Below are 17,912 nucleotides of genomic sequence, written 5' to 3'. Positions count from 1 at the left end.
ATCCTTTTCCTTGGCAGCCGCTCAATTCCTTTAAAAGCTTAACTTGAAAGCGATTGAATGGCAGGAGAGAGGTGTGTGTTTATGTGTGAGAGATTTAGGAGCCTATAATCTTTCACACGGGTTCCCTCTGAGTTGTGTGTTGCGAGTTAAGATCTTAACTTGGGAGTAACTTCTGAGTTAAGTAATGCACATCTGTGTCTTAACGGCTGAACAGTGAGATCCTGATCGCGGCTCGTCCGTCTGTAGTGGAAGTGTCCCATGCTTGGCAGTGAATGGTTGCGTCTCTCCCTCTTGTGCCAGGGGGACAGCACTTCATTTTTATGAATCGGCGTTCTGGCTCAGCAGACGTGTATCTGCTTTCAAAACATCTGTTTCTTTCCTAAACAAAGCGTCTCTGTCCAGTTCTGTGAATCGAGCTTCCTCTGCGCTCTACGTTGCTCGAGTCTGTTATTATTGGTGTTAAGTCATGTTGTCGGTTGCCTTTATCAAGGGCAACGTCCAGGTTAACTGCAGCACAATAGGAGAAAAACAAACACGGGTTATTACAGCGTTAGCCAACACGATACAACGCAGGTTCTTATGTAAGCGTGTCTTCCTAAGCGGATGCCCGTTTCATGGAATTAGCAGGCGTGTTCTCCAGGAATATTTAATCAGGTCGCTGTGTGTGATGTGCACACCTGCTGTTGGAATTGAATTAAGTGTCTTTCGCAGAGGCTGGGCTTTCAGCAGATGTCCGATAGCCTTCTAGCTCTTGGTATTGAAAAGGATTGATTTGATTTTGGCCGCGTCTGTCTTTGGACGGCAGGGTCGGTCTTCAACAGCAGTTTAGGACTGTAGCTGAACACATGGAGAGATGTAGGAAGTGAAACTGGGTTAAATGTGTTGGACAGAAGTACTGTAGCTCCAGGTTCGAGTCTTGTCCCTGCTGTGATCTCGGTCTCGGGTCAGAGGGCAAATCTTTTGGTTCAGCTGAAATCATTCACACTAAAATGATTTGTAATCTCATCCTTGATGGTAGTTATTCTAACTTTTTCTTTCCTGTAGGAACTGGCTCTGTGACTCATCCGCGCTCATTCTTTGTGTTAGTGTGTGGAGAATGTCCGGCATTAATTAGTCCCTAATTATCCCAATTTCACACTCGCTGCGTTATAAAAACAAAATGTGGGAACGATATTGATATATTGTGGTTTACAGCGACTTTCCGATCTACAGAAATGGTGTGTATGTATGTATGAATTAACCTAGTTTTGCTCACTTGTGTTTCTTGTGCAGATGAGGACGTTCCTGCAGATATGGTTGCAGAAGAATCCGGTCCAGGCGCACAGAACAGTCCCTACCAACTCCGCAGAAAGTCCCTGTTACCAAAGCGAACCGCGTGTCCCGCAAAGAACAGCATGGAGGTACGTTTACTATCGGGGCTGCAGGGACCCTCTCCTCGGTGGAGAATGCATTGAAATAAAGTGCAGAGGAGCTCATGATATCAGCATAATATTTGATATTTGCGGAAGCCCTTACTCAGCGTGTCACAAAGGTTGTTTAAATTGACACCAGACTCAACTTCTCGCCCCTCAGAGGTCTGTGCTGCCATCAGTTGGAGGCACCTGTATTTAATTTTGCAGAAAGCGGCTTGTGCGGAGTCTCTCGGGGTTATCTCAAACCTTACCGCTGTGTGTTTTGTGCTTTTGTGTTGCAGGGTGCTTCCACGTCCACAACAGAGAACTTCGGTCACCGTGCCAAGCGTGCACGAGTATCGGGCAAATCGCAGGACCTCCCGGGTAAGTTCCCTCCGCCGAGCCCCGCGAATTTAAGTCCTGCTCTGAGCCAGCTTTCGATAGAGACATCGGACCAGTTCAGAACTCGGACCCACTTGCAGGTCACGTGCTCGGACGTCACTCTTGATGGCGATGCTGAAGGAGGCTAAAGCAATGAGCCTCGGCTAAAGAGCTGCCTGAGGTCCTGGAGCTGCATCTGGTTCTCATTTGGTCCCAGATACTGAGCAATACACCCCAACCCCCCCCCCACCCCCACACACACACACACACATTCCTGTGGCACTGCACTGAGACCTGGGAAGGCAATTTGTTGGGTTTTGTTGTTCTGGCTGACTGGAAAGTTGGATATAGAGGAGAACGTCAGGCTGCTGACAAGAAATCGACCCTTTTCCGCTGAAGAGAGACTCTGACGCTAAATGCACAAATGGGACAGAAACTGAAAACTGTGCAAGGAAGCCGGGAAATATGTATTCCTGCACTTACAAGAGTAGACCGGAAAACAAGTCCATGTGTCCAAGAACAAACCAAAGAACGAGACACTGCTGAAAGAGTGAAGGTGTTCAAATGGGCCTAACTCAATGCAAGAACAACTGGTCACGGGCAGACAAGCGATCGAGTGGATCCCAAACAATCCTATCCAGTCTGTTTTTGAATGTTCCCAAATTGTCTCTTCAGCCACATCGCTGGGGAGTTTGTTCAGATTGTGACGCCTCTCTGTGTGAAGAAGTGTCTCCTGTTTTCTGTCTTGAATGCCTTGAAGCCCAATTTCCATTTGTGTCCCCGGGTGCGAGTGTCCCTGCTGATCTGGAAAAGCTCCTCTGGTTTGATGTGGTCGATGCCTTTCATGATGTTGAAGGCTTGGATCAAGTCCCCACGTAGTCTCCTCTGTTCCAGGGTGAAAAGGTTCAGGTCCTCAGTCTCTCAGTAGGACTTTCCCTTCAGACCTGGAATAAGTCTGGTTGCTCTCCTCTGAACTGCCTCTAGAGCAGCGATATCTTTCTTGAAGTGTGGAGCCCAGAACTGTCCACAGTATCCAGATGAGCTCTAACTAGTGCATTGTACAGTCTAGTTTGTCTTCCTCGTGTATAAACACCCAGCCTCACTGTTTTCACGGCCTGTCTGCTCTGAATGAATGAATAAATGAGAAAGGTGAGCTGTGTGCTGACCTGCCCTCTTCTCCTCTCCCTGACAGCCGCCCCAGCGGAACAGTATCTCCAAGAGAAGCTCCCAGACGAGGTGGTGCTCAAGATATTCTCCTACCTGCTAGAGCAGGACCTGTGCCGGGCGGCCTGTGTGTGCAAGCGCTTCAGCGAACTGGCCAACGACCCCATCCTGTGGTGAGTGTCGCTACGAGCTGAGCTTCGTTGTCTTTCCTCTGTCTGGAGTGCGTCCGAGATGCTAAAAGGCTACACTCTCGCCAACGCACTCTGGTTTTGTTCGCAGGAAGCGGCTCTACATGGAGGTGTTCGAGTACACGCGCCCCATGATGCACCCCGAGCCGGGGAAGTTCTACCAGATCAACCCCGAGGAGTATGAGCAGCCGAACCCCTGGAAGGAGAGCTTCCAGCAGCTGGTATGTACTGCGTCCGTCTCCAGAGAGCGTTTCTGTGACACTCTTTGTTTTCTCGGTTTCTCGTTTTTTGTGTGGTAGTCGTTTTTATCTAAGGGGACCGTTACAAAGAGTGTGTGTGTTATATGGTGGGTTTATGTGGAAGCCTTTGGCACTTGACATGTTTGTGACCGCGCTCCCGTGTTCACATCCGTGTCGTGTGGATATTTCACAACGCCTGCGACGTCAACAAGGAAGCAGCTGAATGAACGATTGACATCGCACGTGGATTGTGGAACCACTGGTCTGAAGAACATCTGCACGCTGGCCTGTGGCTTCATTGCTCCGGTCCGCCTCATGGACACACAAGCAGTCGGCAGAGATGGCAGTGTGTGACAATCGAGTGTCTTAAGAGAAATGCAATCAAGACGATTAAGACGTTCTACAGTTTGATAAGAGACTCACGGATGTCAATGCTCTGTGTCCCTGTGTCTGCAGTATAAAGGTGCGCACGTCAAACCCGGCTTCGCGGAGCATTTCTACAGCAACCCGGCCAGATACAAGGGCAGAGAGAACATGCTGGTACGTATCGCCGCTCTGTGTTTATCGTCTCTTCATTAACGGCTCCAGCTGCGATATAACTCCTAATTACTCGCCATCGCTCCTTTTGCGGTGCATTAAACTGAAGTTGCTCATGTCAAAACAAAAATAGGTGCCACAGGAAGCATTTTAAAAGCTCTGTGCCGTAGTGAGACCGAGCATGGGGAGTGACCTCCGCTCAGGGTAGATGTCCTCTGATCCTGGCCGCTCGTCCACTCCCTGTCGCGGTGTGCCAGTCGTGGCGTTGTGTACCCCCCTGGTCATGCCGCGTTGTCTCCCGCCCGCAGTACTATGACACCATCGAGGACGCGCTGGGTGGCGTCCAGGAGGCGCACTTCGACGGGCTGATCTTCGTCCACTCGGGCATCTACACCGACGAGTGGATCTACATCGAGTCCCCCATCACGATGATTGGCGCAGGTACGGAGTGCGTTTGGAGTGAGTGCGAGTGGAGTGTGAGTGAGTTGGCAATGATCGCTCACGTTGTCCTGCCTGGCATTTGCTCTCACAGCGCCGGGGAAAGTTGCGGACAAAGTCATCATCGAGAACACGAGGGACTCAACGTTCGTGTTCATGGAGGGGTCCGAGGACGCCTACGTGGGCTACATGACCATCCGGGTACGAGGCCCCCCCGTCCCCCGCACGTCTATCCCTGTTCAGATGAGACACACGGACCCTTGTACGTGGCGCCGGGGTAGTAAAGGTCGTTCTCTCTCTCTCTCTCTCGCAGTTCAACCCTGATGACAAGTCCGCCCAGCACCACAATGCGCACCACTGCCTGGAGATCACGGTCAACTGCAGCCCCATCATCGACCACTGCATCATCCGGAGCACGTGTACAGGTGAGAGGCGCCCGCGGGGTCGGCCCGAAGACCCGCCGGGGGTCCGTGCGGTCCGCGGCGTTCTGCTTGGCTCGGCCCCGGGTGTAGTGAAGGTGTGTCCGTTGTCTTGCAGTGGGTTCGGCCGTGTGCGTCAGCGGCCAGGGCGCCTGTCCCACCATCAAGCACTGCAACATCAGCGACTGCGAGAATGTGGGGCTGTACATCACCGACCACGCACAGGTGAGCTTGTGCGCCCGGCCACGCCGAGGGAGGGACGCCGGCCCGGTCGTCACACACGCGGCTCGGTGGTTCACGCTCTCCGTTCCCCCTCCTCTCCCTCAGGGCATCTACGAGGACAACGAGATCTCCAACAACGCGCTAGCTGGGATCTGGGTGAAGAACCACGGGAACCCCATCATCAGAAGGAACCACATCCACCACGGGCGGGACGTCGGCGTGTTCACCTTCGACCACGGCATGGTAATGGAACCCAGGCCCGTTCGGTCACGTGTGTATGAGACGCCGAGGTTGTGGATCTGTCCCGTAACGGCGAGGTCTCCCCCCAGGGCTACTTCGAGAGCTGCAACATCCACCGGAACCGGATCGCGGGCTTCGAGGTGAAGGCCTACGCCAACCCCACGGTGGTGCGCTGCGAGATCCACCACGGCCAGACGGGCGGCATCTACGTGCACGAGAAGGGCCGGGGGCAGTTCATCGAGAACAAGATCTATGCAAACAACTTTGCGGGGGTTTGGATCACATCCAACAGCGACCCCACGATCAGGTGAGGAATCGCGCCGATATCTGGAAGCAAACTGAAGCAAACGGAAGCTCACGAGCGTCTCCTGATGTGTTTATTTACGCCTGTCCAGGGGCAACGCCATCTTTAATGGCAACCAGGGGGGCGTTTACATATTTGGGGACGGAAGAGGCCTTATCGAGGGGAACGACATCTACGGCAACGCGCTGGCGGGCATCCAGATCCGGACGAACAGCTGCCCCATCGTGCGGCACAACAAGATCCACGACGGGCAGCACGGGGGCATCTACGTGGTGAGTGCCGGCCCCGGCGCCGGGCGGGGCGGGGGGTCTGGAGCGGCCGTCGGTGCGGGGCGTCTCTCTAACGAGCGCGTCTGTGTGCCACCCATCATTTCAGCACGAGAAGGGCCAGGGCGTGATCGAGGAGAACGAGGTGTACAGCAACACGCTGGCCGGCGTCTGGGTGACCACGGGCAGCACGCCGGTGCTGCGGAGGAACCGGATACACAGCGGCAAGCAGGTACGGGGCCGCCCGCCACGCCCGCACCGCTAAAGCCCGCCCGCGCCAGCACACCGTGACCCGCTGTCCTTGCTCTCCCATAGGTGGGGGTGTACTTCTACGACAACGGCCATGGCGTGCTGGAGGACAACGACATCTACAACCACATGTACTCGGGGGTCCAGATCAGGTAACGCGCCCCCGTGGGGTCTCTGGCGGGGCGCCGCGCCCGGCTCTCGCCTCGAGTCTGGAGGGCCGATCTCTCTGGGGGACGCCGATGACCAGAAAGGGCCGGTTTTGCAATTCTGTGGCTCCTGCTCTTGTCTGGGAGTTTTTGAACCCCTTTGGTTTAGTTCTGGTTTAACCGCAGTATCATTAATGTACTGTTGAATCCCCACAGGACTGGAAGCAACCCCAAGATCCGAAGGAATAAAATCTGGGGGGGGCAGAACGGTGGCATCCTAGTTTACAACTCTGGTGAGTGAATCGGAAAAGATCTGTAAAGGAGTTGAATCGTTTTCTTGAGTTTCTAGCATTTTAGTTCCTGTACCGGTGTAAGAACATCAGAGAGTGTCTAGTCGAGAGGAGGCCATTCGCCTCATCGTGCTCGTTTGGTGTCCATTAATAACTCGGTGGCCGCCAGTCCGTCTCCCGTGAGTCACCGCGTCACCTCTCTCTGTCGAGCGCAGGGCTGGGGTTCATCGAAGACAACGAGATCTTCGACAACGCCATGGCAGGGGTCTGGATTAAGACGGACAGCAACCCCACGCTGCGGAGAAACAAGATCCACGACGGCCGCGACGGCGGCATCTGCATCTTCAACGGCGGCCGAGGTACGGGTCGGGGCGAAGCGGGAACGCGGCTGAAAGAGGAGCCCTGCGGGGGGGTAGGGGGGGAGACGAGGGTTGACACGGTTTGAGTGCATTAGTCTTAACACGTTTTCCCCAAAAGGATGTATTTTTCTGAATTATTTTCATTAACCGGCAGATTTTCTGCTCCTGTGAACTGGGATCGTCGCTGTTACAGAGAAGCGTCTGCTGCCATGTTTTATTCATGTCTTAAAATTCCCAGAAGGCACTGTGCACTAAATAAGACCAGTTTAAGAGACTGTTTGCTGCAATGGTTTCAAGTGGTTTCTATCGATAAAATGATTTATTCTACTAAAACAAAGACTTGGTGTGTTTATGCAGCCGGCCCAGTGTCTGGCGGGTGTCTGGCGCGTGTCTGGCGCGTGACGCCCCTGCAGACAGACGCTGCTCACCCGATTGGCTCTGCTCTTTTGCAGGTCTGCTGGAGGAGAATGACATCTTCAGGAACGCTCAGGCCGGCGTCCTCATCAGCACCAACAGCCACCCGGTGCTGCGCAAGAACCGGATATTCGACGGCTTTGCGGCAGGTCTGTATCGTAGCGGTGAAGTTTGTGGTGGTGGTGGTGTTTGGCATTCAGACACCGAACGTATACCTTCTGGCGAGACCCCCCCGCCGCCATCCTGGTTCAGCCGGTCGGTTCTTAACGTGCTGTGTTTGCGGTCTGTGTTTGCGATGCCAGGTATCGAGATCACGAATCACGCCACCGCCACCCTGGAGGGCAACCAGATCTTCAACAACCGCTTCGGGGGGCTGTTCCTGGCGTCCGGAGTCAACGTCACGATGAAAGGTAACCCGTGCGCCGCTCGGCCGGGCGCCCCCGACGCCGTTCGCTGACTGCGCCCCGTCCTCTTAACGAAAGTGTCTCCCTGTAGATAACAAAATCATGAACAATCAGGACGCCATCGAGAAGGCGGTGAGTCGGGGACAGTGCCTGTACAAGATCTCCAGTTACACCAGCTACCCCATGCATGACTTCTACAGGTAAATCCCCACTCCACCGCCACTCTCGTCCTCGCGCCAGAGAAGCACGAGTCTCACTGTCCTCCTGTGTTCGTTCACAGGTGTCACACCTGCAACACAACAGACCGCAACGCCATTTGTGTGAACTGCATCAAGAAGTGCCATCAAGGGCATGATGTGGAGTTTATACGGCATGATAGGTGAGTCACCTTTTATACGGTCCATAAGTGTCCAATCGAGAGGAGCCCATTTGCCCCATGGTGCTCGTTTGGTGTCCATTAATAACTAAGTGATCAAGGATCCTATCCAGTCTGTTTTTGAATGTTCCCAAATTGTCTCTTCAGCCACATCGCTGGGGAGTTTGTTCAGATTGTGACGCCTCTCTGTGTGAAGAAGTGTCTCCTGTTTTCTGTCTCGAATGCCTTGAAGCCCAATTTCCATTTGTGTCCCGGGTGCGCGTGTCCCTGCTGATCTGGAAAAGCTCCTCTGGTTTGATGTGGTCGATGCCTTTCATGATTTTGAAGACTTGGATCAAGTCCCCACGTAGTCTCCTCTGTTCCAGGGTGAAGAGGTTCAGGTCCTCAGTCTCTCAGTAGGACGTTCCCTTCAGACCTGGAATAAGTCTGGTTGCTCCTCTCTGAACTGCCTCAGAGGAGAGCAGATGCACAGACCTGGAGCAAACCTTTATGATTCAGTGCCTGATTCAGCGGCCAGTCCTGTAGGAATTCACAGCACACGTTGGCTTCCTGTGCCGATCGGCGACCTCCAGGCGTTCCCCGAGCCCCGCTGACCTCTCCTCTCCTCTCCCGCAGGTTCTTCTGCGACTGTGGCGCCGGGACCCTGTCCAACCCCTGCACGTTAGCCGGAGAGCCGACGCACGACACGGACACGCTGTACGACTCGGCGCCGCCTATAGAATCGAACACGTTGCAGCACAACTGAACGCGCCGCGGGAAGCACACACAGCGCCGACCACAACACGACGACAACAACCACACCCGAAAAAGAAGAAAAAGGAAAAAAAAAAATCGAGAGCTTCTGCCATTCTCTAGCTAGGGACTCCATGTGTAACGTACCTGTGTGGAGAGACGACAATACGCAACTAAGACTTTAAAAGCACGGACGCCGGCTGCCCGGTCCTGAGGGAGAGGAGCGCATTAAGGGTTCGGACGTCCGCAGGGGGGGGGAAGTTTTATTTCATGGTTTTTACGCCGACTGGTCTCCGTCCCCCGCGGCCCGGCGGCGAGGAGCAGCAATACGTCGACTCAGGATCGCCGGCGGTCGAGCAGCGCGGCGGAGGCGTGCGGCGCGGGGGGGCACCGGCAGCGGGACCGGGCCGCCGCGGTCTTGTACAGGTCCCCGGCGCGGACGAGGGCGCCGGCGTCTCCGGAGACGGGCGCGGACGCCGGGGCGCATCGGTATATATGTATGGTAAACAAATGTGATCTAGCACTTCTGCTTTTTTTTTTTTTTATCCGATGGAGAAATATGATTTTAATGCTTTCTCATGTAGTTTTGTATTTCCAAGCGAATCTTACTGTACTTGAATGTTTTTTTTCCCCCTTGTTTTATTATATATATATAATTTTTTTTGGTTAGCGCCACCCTAGACTCGCTGTACCTGTACTTGCGGCCCAGTATCGAAGTTCTTTCTGTGAAAGAGGAAAAAAAGAGAAAATGTTAAAAAACACTAAAAAAAAAAAAAAAAAAAAAAAAAAAAAGCAACCCCTCCAGCAACGGCCCGGGGGTAGTAGCGGTGCGAGCGTCGGGGTGTTTTCATGAGCCTGCAGGTTTTTGTAGAGCTGTATTCTGACTGTAACCCTGTACTAATATTCTTTCTGTAGTGTTTATTTATATTCCAGATGTTGATTTTTATAGTGGGGGGGGAGCTGCATTGATGTGAGGAGAGCAGAGATTTTTAATTAAGGCTCTGGTGCCCCTTTTTAAATGGTGGGGGGGTGGGGTGGGGTGGGTTCGGGGAGGGGAGACCCCCGTGTGTAAAGTTCGTCGCAGGTCTCATGGAAGCACTGCTGGCCCGAGACACCTCCCCCCCCCCCCCCAGCGTGGCGTTGCTGGAGATTGTGCCCGAGCCGCGGCACCGGGGAAGCTGAGCCGAGTACTGATGCAGCCCGTATACAGTTTCATAGCTTTTCCATTCATGTGTATTGGTGACAGTGGGTTCTCATACAGCCTGACAGTGTATGCATGTACCATAACATCTAGACTTAATATATTGTGGAGTATTCAATAACCATTATGTAGATGCTAGTATGAATTAAAAGGGTTTAATTTCCTAGAAAAACGACAAAAAAAAAAGAAAGGAAACTGGTCATTTTTAAAAATAAACTTTATTAGATCATGGTGGTAGTGGAGAACATTTTGTGATGTGGGGGGTTGGGGGGGGCCAGAACCAACAGAACAGTTGGGGTTAAAGTTCATTAACCATCTTGAGGAGGGAAGCCAGGCTGGAGGCATCAGCCTGGGGGGCATCGGCGAGGGAACACAGCTGCCTGCAGGAGAGAGAGAGAGAGGGGGTAACTGACTCGTCTTACATCACTAACTGACAGACTGGGACCCTCGGGAAGTGATTGATCAATTAAGCAATTAACTTGTTGCATTGTGGGCTGAAAACAACTGAAGGGTTCAAATCTGTGAAAGGAAGCTCTGGAGAGAGCAGGTGTTAGTTGCTGATGAAAGGGAACCTATAACCCTGTCAGCTTGGGTTTGAGAAGCACAACCCAGGTCTCCCCTCAACCCCAACCTGGGGGGGCAACCCTGTTCCTGGAGAGCCACAACGCAGGTCTTCCAGGTCTCTAAGTCACCCATCAACACAAACCTTGAACACCTCACAGCTGGTTCCATTAAGCAGTTAACGATCTGGATCAATCAAAAACCCATTGTCCCTGCAGCTCTCCAGGACCGGGGTCGGTGGAGCTCGGGCCGCCGCAGAAGGCAAGCGTCTAGCCACCTGGGGGGTGTCACCGATTGAGGCGCTTACTTGAAGAGCCGCAGGGAGGCGGTGCTCCTCTCGAACTCCCGGGCCTTGCGGTGGCCGCTCTGGATGACCTCCTCCGGGATGCTGGCCAGCCGGGCGGCGTTGAAGCCGTAGCTCTTGGGACACGCCCCCCCGATGAACTTGTACAGGAAGGTGATGGTCTCCTGGCTCGGGTCCTGGCACTCGTTCTCCACCATGCAGGCCTGCGGGCAGAGACGGGCATCAGGCATTACTGGGGCCCAAGGTTATTACCTAGTCGATAATTCCCAGAATGCACTGCATGGAGACACTTGAAAGAAATAAAAACATTTCGGACGCTTCTCTAAAACAGCGCCGATCCCAGTTCACTGAAAATCTGTGCCAGGTATTGAAAACAGAAATATACACTAGCATTCAAACAAGTCTTGCATTTTTAATGCAACAGACCAACTCACATTAGACTAATTGAGACTAAGACTGAGGTTTTTCCGCATCAAAATGAAGCAAAATTCGTCCCGCTCAGTCGAGTCTCCCGACGCCGTGTGGCCCCCTGGGGGTCCGCCGGGGCCCCGCTCCCTCCTCTGCACCTACCATGTGTCCCAGCCGCACGGCGGGGCAGCGGGAGAAGTCCTCCACCAGGGAGTGGTAGTGCGTGGAGAACAGCGTGCGGCAGCGCAGGTTCTCGGCCAGCTCCTTCACCACCGCGCTGGCGATGGCCGTGCCGTCGTACGTGGCCGTGCCCCTCCCTGCGAGAGAAGAGCGGGCGCTTACAGATCAAACGGACGGACGGGGGGGGGAGTGAGGGGCAACATTGTAACCGAGTTTACAGATTAGCCTGAAAACCCCTCCCTCCCAGTAGCGATGAAGCAACAGTAACAGTGTGATGCCACACCGCCCCCCCCCCGGCCCGAGACCCACCCAGCTCGTCCAGCAGCACCAGGGAGTGGCCCGTCCCGTGGTGGAGGATGCTGGCCGTCTCGCTCAGCTCCACGAAGAAGGTACTTTCCCCTACAAGACAAACGGCAACCGGTGAGCAGAGAGCCGATCAGATCCGAGTCCTGCTGCCCGAGAGCCGCGGTGAGGGCGGCGCACAGAGAACCCCCCCCAGCACTCACCTGCCATGATGCGGTCCGACGCCCCCAGCCTGGTGAAGACGCGGTCCACGGGGGTCAGTCTCAGGCTCTCGGCGGGAACGTAGCAGCCGAGCTGTGCCAGGATCACCACCAGGCCGCACTACGGACAGGGAGGCACTGTCAGGCACATTCGCGACACGCCCCCGCCTCTCGCACACCGGGGGTCCCGCGGCACCGCCCCCCGTCCCAGGCCCGGCACGGCCGTGTGCTTCAGGGGGCCGGTAACCGTTAGACCTGACCTGGACGTGCCGCCACCTGAGCGAGACGCACGCCTAACCACAGCAGCCGCCCTGGTTCAGTGTGTGACGCCAGCCTCCACTCCACCGCACCGCCACGTGTGTACAGCCGGGTGAACACGCGTGTCATTTCAGAAGTCTGACATTCGAGTGGTCCTACACCTTCGCTCAAATTAATAAGTGCTTAATTACCATGCACGGCAAACAATGGCATAATTAGAATTATAAAGTCATATTTACCATACTTTTCGTGTATTTCATTATTATTAATCACATTTCCTTTGTTCACATGCAGACACTAGTAAGTTTGTTCATCACAATGACTCGTTAGTGAGAGTGAGACTCCGTGGTGCTGACCTGTCTCATGAGAGTGGACTTGCCCCCCATGTTCGGCCCCGTGACGAGCACACAGGACGCCTGCCTCCTCTCCTCCTCCTCCTCCTCCTCCTCCGGACAGCCGATGAAGACGTCGTTGGGGATGAAGTCGTCTCCGAAGAAGGTCTTGGTGACGCAGGGGTGCCGGGAGCCGCGGAGCTCCAGGAAGGGCTGGGCGTGGGGGCCCTCGGGCAGCAGCAGCCGCGGCCGGGTCATCACCCCCTCCCCGCCCTGGCTGTACCGGGCCAAGCAGAGCAGCACGTCTGTGGGGGACAAGAGGGGTAAAGAACTGGGGGAAGAGCAGAGACAGACGGGGCGGGTTCTTGCGTTCTGCACCGTAAAAGGGCAGAAGGGGTCTGTGCTCCGGCTCGGTCACCTACCGAGCACCGCCATGCACTCCACGGCCGTCTGCCAGGCCTCGCGGTTCTTGTCGAAGTTGTAGAACAGCCTCCGCATGCAGTCCTTCAGCGCCGCGTCCCGCTTCTCCTCCCAGCCCTGCAGCTCCGCCAGGCGCCGCTCGATCTCGCGGGTCCAGTAGCGCCGGAAGCCCTTCCTCGTGGACTTCACCTCGTACTCCTCGGGCACCAGCCGCTCCGGCACGCTGTCCGGCACCTCCATCTGGAAGCGGTTCCTCCCGGTGCCCCAGTAGCCGATGGTCTTGCAGCCCAGGCGCTTGCGCTGCCGCTCCAGGTACTCCTGCAGGCCGCGCTCCGTGTCCTTGATGGCGGCCAGCGCCTGGTCGTACTCCGGGTCAAAGCCGGCGCGGGGGTTGATGATTCCGGTGTTGCGGGCCTTCTGGTGATCGAAGGCTTTGTCCCACCGCTCCAGCTCGCCGGACAGATCGGGGAAGAGCCCCTCGCCGCCATCCCCCCGCAGCCCGAGCGCCCGTCTCAGCAGCGGCGAGCGGAAGCCCTCGAGGGCCGGCTGCAGCGCCGCCACGATCTGCTGCATGACCCGGAAGCCCTCCAGCGCCGAGAGGAAGTCGGCAATCTTGCGCTTGCTGTAGGTGGTCTCCTCGTAGAGCACGGCGCGGCTGTCCGGGTGGTCCCGGCTCTTCAGCGCCGAGCCCATGCTGTGGATCTTGCTCAGCAGCCGCTCCAGGTCGGGTAGCTTCCTCAGCAGCTCGGCCGTCTCTGCCATGTGCCCCGGCTCGGCCATGAGGTCCTCCAGGGCATCCAGCCGCTCGTCCACTGCAGAGGGGCAGCAGAGCGGCGCGCACAGCCACTGCTTCAGGAGCCTCTTACCGAAGGGCGTGCAGCTGCTGTCCAGCCGCTCCAGCAGCGTCCCTTCGGCCGTGCCAGTTGCCCCGTTCTGCAGGATCTCCAAGTTGCTCAGGGTCACGCCGTCCAGCACCATGCGCTGCCGGGTCTTGGCGAAGAAGCTGGAGCCGGATCCCTCGGCCTGGCTCATCTCCACATCCACCGGAACGTACTCCTCGAACTTGCCCATGGACAGCAGCTCCTGGTCCACCAGGCACTTCTTCAGGTAGAAGACGCAGCCGCCCAGCGCGGACAGGGCGAGCTCGTACCCGTCCCCGGGCGTGAGGCCCAGCGCGTCGCTCTCCGAGGTCATGGCTCTGAGCTCGGCCGGCAGCGCCACCTTCCCCCCGTCCGCCGCCGTGCTCTCCGTGAAGTAGTCTTCCTCGGCCAGGACTTTTAGTGTTTTGGCGGCGTCCCAGAACTGGGTGCCGGGCTGTAGCGCCTCCTGCATGGCGGACGCCAGGGAGGCCTTCAGCAGCTTCCTGGTCTCAGACGAGAGGTTGCCCTTCTCGAACAGCACCTGTGCCGGGGGGTAGTGCGCCACCAGGGTCCTAAAGCGGGAGCAGTGCCGGTCGTCCTCGAACTGGCCAACGTGGAACTTCCCCACCGACGTGTCCACAAAGCCCACCCCGTAGGCACGCCGGCCCCCCGAGGCCTCCTCCTCCGCCTTCTCCTTGACGCACAGCAGGTACTGGCAGTGGCTCTCGGAGGGCGCGCCGTCCAGCACGCTGTAGGTCTGGGTGCCCTTGGTGATGACCCGGCACACCTCCCGGTGCACCACGCGGTCAAACTTGGTGGGGCGGCCCATGCTCTTGCACCGCGCCTCCATCATCTCCGGGGTCTCCAGCTGCTCCACACGGGCCACCTTGTAGCCCTTCTGCACCAGGCCGTCGGAGAAGCGGGCGAAGCCGATCTCGGGGAAGCCGGAGTGCGCCCAGCTGCCCTTCATGAAGGTCAGGCCCAGCTCGGTCACCCCGATCACGGCGTCCATGTGGTAGAGCTCGTAGAACTTGCCCACCTTGTAGAAGAGCACGGCGTCGAACATCTCCGATTTCAGCTGCCACCAGCGGCGCATGCCCGGCGTGGCCTTGTTCAGGAAGTCCTCGGGCACGTGCAGTGTGGTGGGGTCGTAGTCCGGGTCCATCTGCCTCCGTCTCTTGGCGTCTTTCCTCTTCCCGTCCCGCAGCCAGTCCAGCTTCTCGTGGTCCCAGACCGCCGCGGCCGCCCCGGAGCCCGCCTGGCTCTCGAAGGTGTCCGGGGCGGAGAAGGTGGACAGCCGGGACTTCGTGTCGGGGGCCACGGCTGCGGGGGCCCTCCTGGGCGTGTCTGAGGAGACCAGCGTCTTGGCGGGTCTGTCCGCCTCCCTCTTTCGCTTGACGAGCTTCACCGGGCTCTCGGGCTCCGTGTCCGACTCCGCCCCGCTGACCGCCGCCTCATCCACGCCGCTGCTGTCGCCCTCCTCGCTGCTGGCCTCCGCCTCCTCCGGCCGGAACTCCTCGTCCGAGTTCTCGCTGTCCGACGCCACCACGATGCGCCGGCGCTTCGGCTTGCGCCCCTCGCTGCGGGTCGTCCTGGTGGCGCGCCGGCTGGGCTTCACCACCTCCTCCTCCTCCTCCTCTTCGTCACTCACTGTCGACTTGTCCACCTGGGAAGAGCGAGAAAGACCCGAGATGAGAGTCTGAGAGTCTCCCTCTTGTTAAGAGATTAAGAGATGCCTGGTTCTGATGGGAGGTTGTATCTACTCTGTGCCACTCAAAACCGATCCATCCACCTACACAACGCGAATCGGGAGAAAACGCGGTGAAGCAAGAAGCTTTTCGAGAGTCGAAACAACGCCGAGCGCATCGACCGCATCGCAAGACATTCACTCTGATCCTCACTGCGGAGAAACCCCTCGTCTGTACGGTCCTATCGTTGCGTTTTAACGGTGGGGCGTCATCATTTTTCATTTTCCAGCAGCGTGAGCTCACTGTCTCTCAGTTTCGTTAGCGCTAATGCAATCTATTTCAATTAAATTGAATACAGTATTAAAAAACTAAACGACTAATGTATTAGTGTCTGCATATGAACAATGTATATATTTACAATTACTTTTTTATTATTAATTATGCCGTTGTGTGCCGTGCATGGTAATTAAGCACTTATCAATTTGAGCGAAGGTGTAGGAGCTCATAAATCAGGTTAATTTCTCTCCGTTCGGGAGTCCATCTCATTACAGGATTACAACGGCGCCCCCCGCATATAAAACACATAAAATACAATGAAATGTGTAATGTCATCCTATACATCAGAACAAACTCCCGTCTACAAAATGTTTTCTAATAGTAAACAGTTAATATGACAATCTACGTAGAACAGTTGTCAAACAAGTGGCCCCTGATCACATCTGCCAAAATACCAAACTGTGTTTTATAACAATTTGTAAAGATGTCATTAAAAGCGTTTTTTAAAAGCGTGCTCAGTGCCCGTGTTGTTAATGCACTGTTTTAAGCAAGCTTATAAAATGCGTTTAATTAAAGAAAGGAGGCAATTTAAACACTGTTTACAACTGAACCACAATGGAACGGATTAGAATGGATTTAGAATTTAGAATGAACTCGGTAGAACGGATTTCTTTACCGCACACACCGTGTTCATTCTAACAATGACTTCCTGACGCTCAAGGCCAAAGGTTGCTGGGGAGGATTCACGGGGAAAACGCCCTTTAGGCACCAACACAACCCAGCTCACCTCCATCTCTTCCTCTTCTTCCTCCTCCTCCTCCTCATCCTCATCCTCCGAGGGCTCAGTACACACTGCCAGCTGCAGCCGCTTCTCCGGGGCGTCCTTCAGAGCGCTGTCGGCCAGCTCCATGGCCCGGCGGATCACCGGCTTCCCGCTGAAGAACACGCCGCCCACCTTGGCATCGCTGGCGTCGGAGCCTGTCGGGGGGGAGGGACACAGCCGATGAGACAGCAGCCGGAGCACCGAGACGCCGCCGGCCCCGGCGAGACCGCGCGAACCACGCCACCGCGACAACACCGACGCCCGTCCTCACCCCGGTACTCCTGGACGTACTTCACGCTGACCCAGCCCCGCGTCGGCGGCTCGTCGAAGAACTGCACGTGCAGGCGGCGCGCCCGGCCCGGCCCCCGCAGCAGCTCCCCGCTCACTGGGTGGTGGTACACCAGGCACGGCCACCAGGGGTGCCCCTCCAGCCGCGCCCACACCAGGGCCCCGGCGCCGAACGGGCAGGACTCGCTGCAGGGAGAGGAGGCGGGCAGAAACTGGTTAGAACTGGAGACATGGGGCCACACATTCAAACACTCATTTAACACCCTTTTTATAAAGAACTGAAAGGGAAAACAAAAAAAACAAACACCCCCTAGTGTTCGCTCAGCACAACAGGAATTGTAGACTGTGAGTAGTGCAGTAGTAAAGAGTATCTTAATGGCACTGAAGCCTGATCAACTTTACTCCATCTCCTTCACAGTTGACAGACACACCTGTGGAGGAGCAGGTGTGCATTTATTATACTACGTGGGGACTTGATCCAAGTCTTCAAAATCATGAAAGGCATCGACCACATCAAACCAGAGGGGCTTTTCCAGATCAGCAGATAATGGAACTGAATCTTTGTGGGTGAAACTTTTGAACAAGAGATGTGGAGGATTAGTGGTAGGAGTGTTACAGGCCACCAGGTATTCAGAAAGATGCTGCACTGTACAGTGTAATCAGGACTGCATGTAGCAAGGATGTGGATACATGTGGATATACTGCCTGAGGCTCAGGAGAAATCTGTACCAAAACTTAGCAAATTGAGGCCCAACAAACACTGGCCAAAATGGTTTTATAGAAGTTTGCAAAAATATAAAGAGAAAGAAAATGTTGTATAGCGCATACAAAAGGGATGGAGACGAAACAAAATACATAGAATATCTTGAACTGCAGAAAGGGATCAGGAAAGTAAAGAGGGAAATAGAAAGAAACAGAGCTATTATAGGAGCTAAAACTAATGCAAAGAGCTTTTTTCAATATTACAACAGCAAGAGGTCAATAAAGGAGGAAGTGAAACAGATAAAGGGCAAACATGGAGGTATCTTGGAAAATGAACAAGATGTGGCAA

At 55.4% G+C, this 17,912-nt stretch overlaps 2 protein-coding genes across 4 annotated transcripts in view; one reads left to right on the top strand and one right to left on the bottom strand.

Moving 5' to 3' along the window:
• The window catches only part of fbxo11b (F-box protein 11b), a 22,816-nt gene extending 12,627 nt beyond the window's left edge, over positions 1-10,189 (top strand). For 2 of the 3 annotated variants that reach the window (XM_066697116.1, XM_066697117.1), the window contains exons 2-22: positions 1,273-1,400; positions 1,694-1,775; positions 2,965-3,109; positions 3,216-3,345; positions 3,820-3,903; positions 4,209-4,341; positions 4,433-4,539; positions 4,652-4,763; positions 4,876-4,982; positions 5,085-5,222; positions 5,309-5,526; positions 5,615-5,795; positions 5,899-6,021; positions 6,105-6,190; positions 6,401-6,477; positions 6,690-6,833; positions 7,286-7,396; positions 7,550-7,657; positions 7,743-7,851; positions 7,932-8,030; positions 8,643-10,189. In XM_066697116.1, the coding sequence (XP_066553213.1) occupies positions 1,273-1,400; positions 1,694-1,775; positions 2,965-3,109; positions 3,216-3,345; positions 3,820-3,903; positions 4,209-4,341; positions 4,433-4,539; positions 4,652-4,763; positions 4,876-4,982; positions 5,085-5,222; positions 5,309-5,526; positions 5,615-5,795; positions 5,899-6,021; positions 6,105-6,190; positions 6,401-6,477; positions 6,690-6,833; positions 7,286-7,396; positions 7,550-7,657; positions 7,743-7,851; positions 7,932-8,030; positions 8,643-8,772 (2,552 nt within the window). In that variant the 3' untranslated portion in view covers positions 8,773-10,189. Of the gene's footprint in view, positions 1-1,272; positions 1,401-1,693; positions 1,776-2,964; positions 3,110-3,215; positions 3,346-3,819; positions 3,904-4,208; positions 4,342-4,432; positions 4,540-4,651; positions 4,764-4,875; positions 4,983-5,084; positions 5,223-5,308; positions 5,527-5,614; positions 5,796-5,898; positions 6,022-6,104; positions 6,191-6,400; positions 6,478-6,689; positions 6,834-7,285; positions 7,397-7,549; positions 7,658-7,742; positions 7,852-7,931; positions 8,035-8,642 lie in introns of those variants that run through there. The other variant, XM_066697118.1, reaches the window with a different exon arrangement.
• Positions 10,160-17,912, bottom strand: part of msh6 (mutS homolog 6 (E. coli)) — a 14,380-nt gene continuing 6,627 nt past the window's right edge. The window contains exons 2-10 of the mRNA XM_066697115.1: positions 16,845-17,047; positions 16,538-16,728; positions 12,929-15,452; positions 12,531-12,811; positions 11,920-12,037; positions 11,723-11,812; positions 11,396-11,550; positions 10,829-11,028; positions 10,160-10,340 (exon numbers count right to left, since the gene is read on the bottom strand). Coding sequence (XP_066553212.1) covers positions 10,259-10,340; positions 10,829-11,028; positions 11,396-11,550; positions 11,723-11,812; positions 11,920-12,037; positions 12,531-12,811; positions 12,929-15,452; positions 16,538-16,728; positions 16,845-17,047 — 3,844 coding nt within the window. The 3' untranslated portion in view covers positions 10,160-10,258. The remainder of the gene's footprint in view (positions 10,341-10,828; positions 11,029-11,395; positions 11,551-11,722; positions 11,813-11,919; positions 12,038-12,530; positions 12,812-12,928; positions 15,453-16,537; positions 16,729-16,844; positions 17,048-17,912) is intronic.

Source organism: Amia ocellicauda, chromosome 23, assembly GCF_036373705.1.
Source record: "Amia ocellicauda isolate fAmiCal2 chromosome 23, fAmiCal2.hap1, whole genome shotgun sequence".
In the NCBI taxonomy this organism is placed as follows: domain Eukaryota; kingdom Metazoa; phylum Chordata; class Actinopteri; order Amiiformes; family Amiidae; genus Amia; species Amia ocellicauda.
Note: the sequence above shows the minus strand (reverse complement) of the source record. Positions and strands in the feature narration are given on the sequence as shown.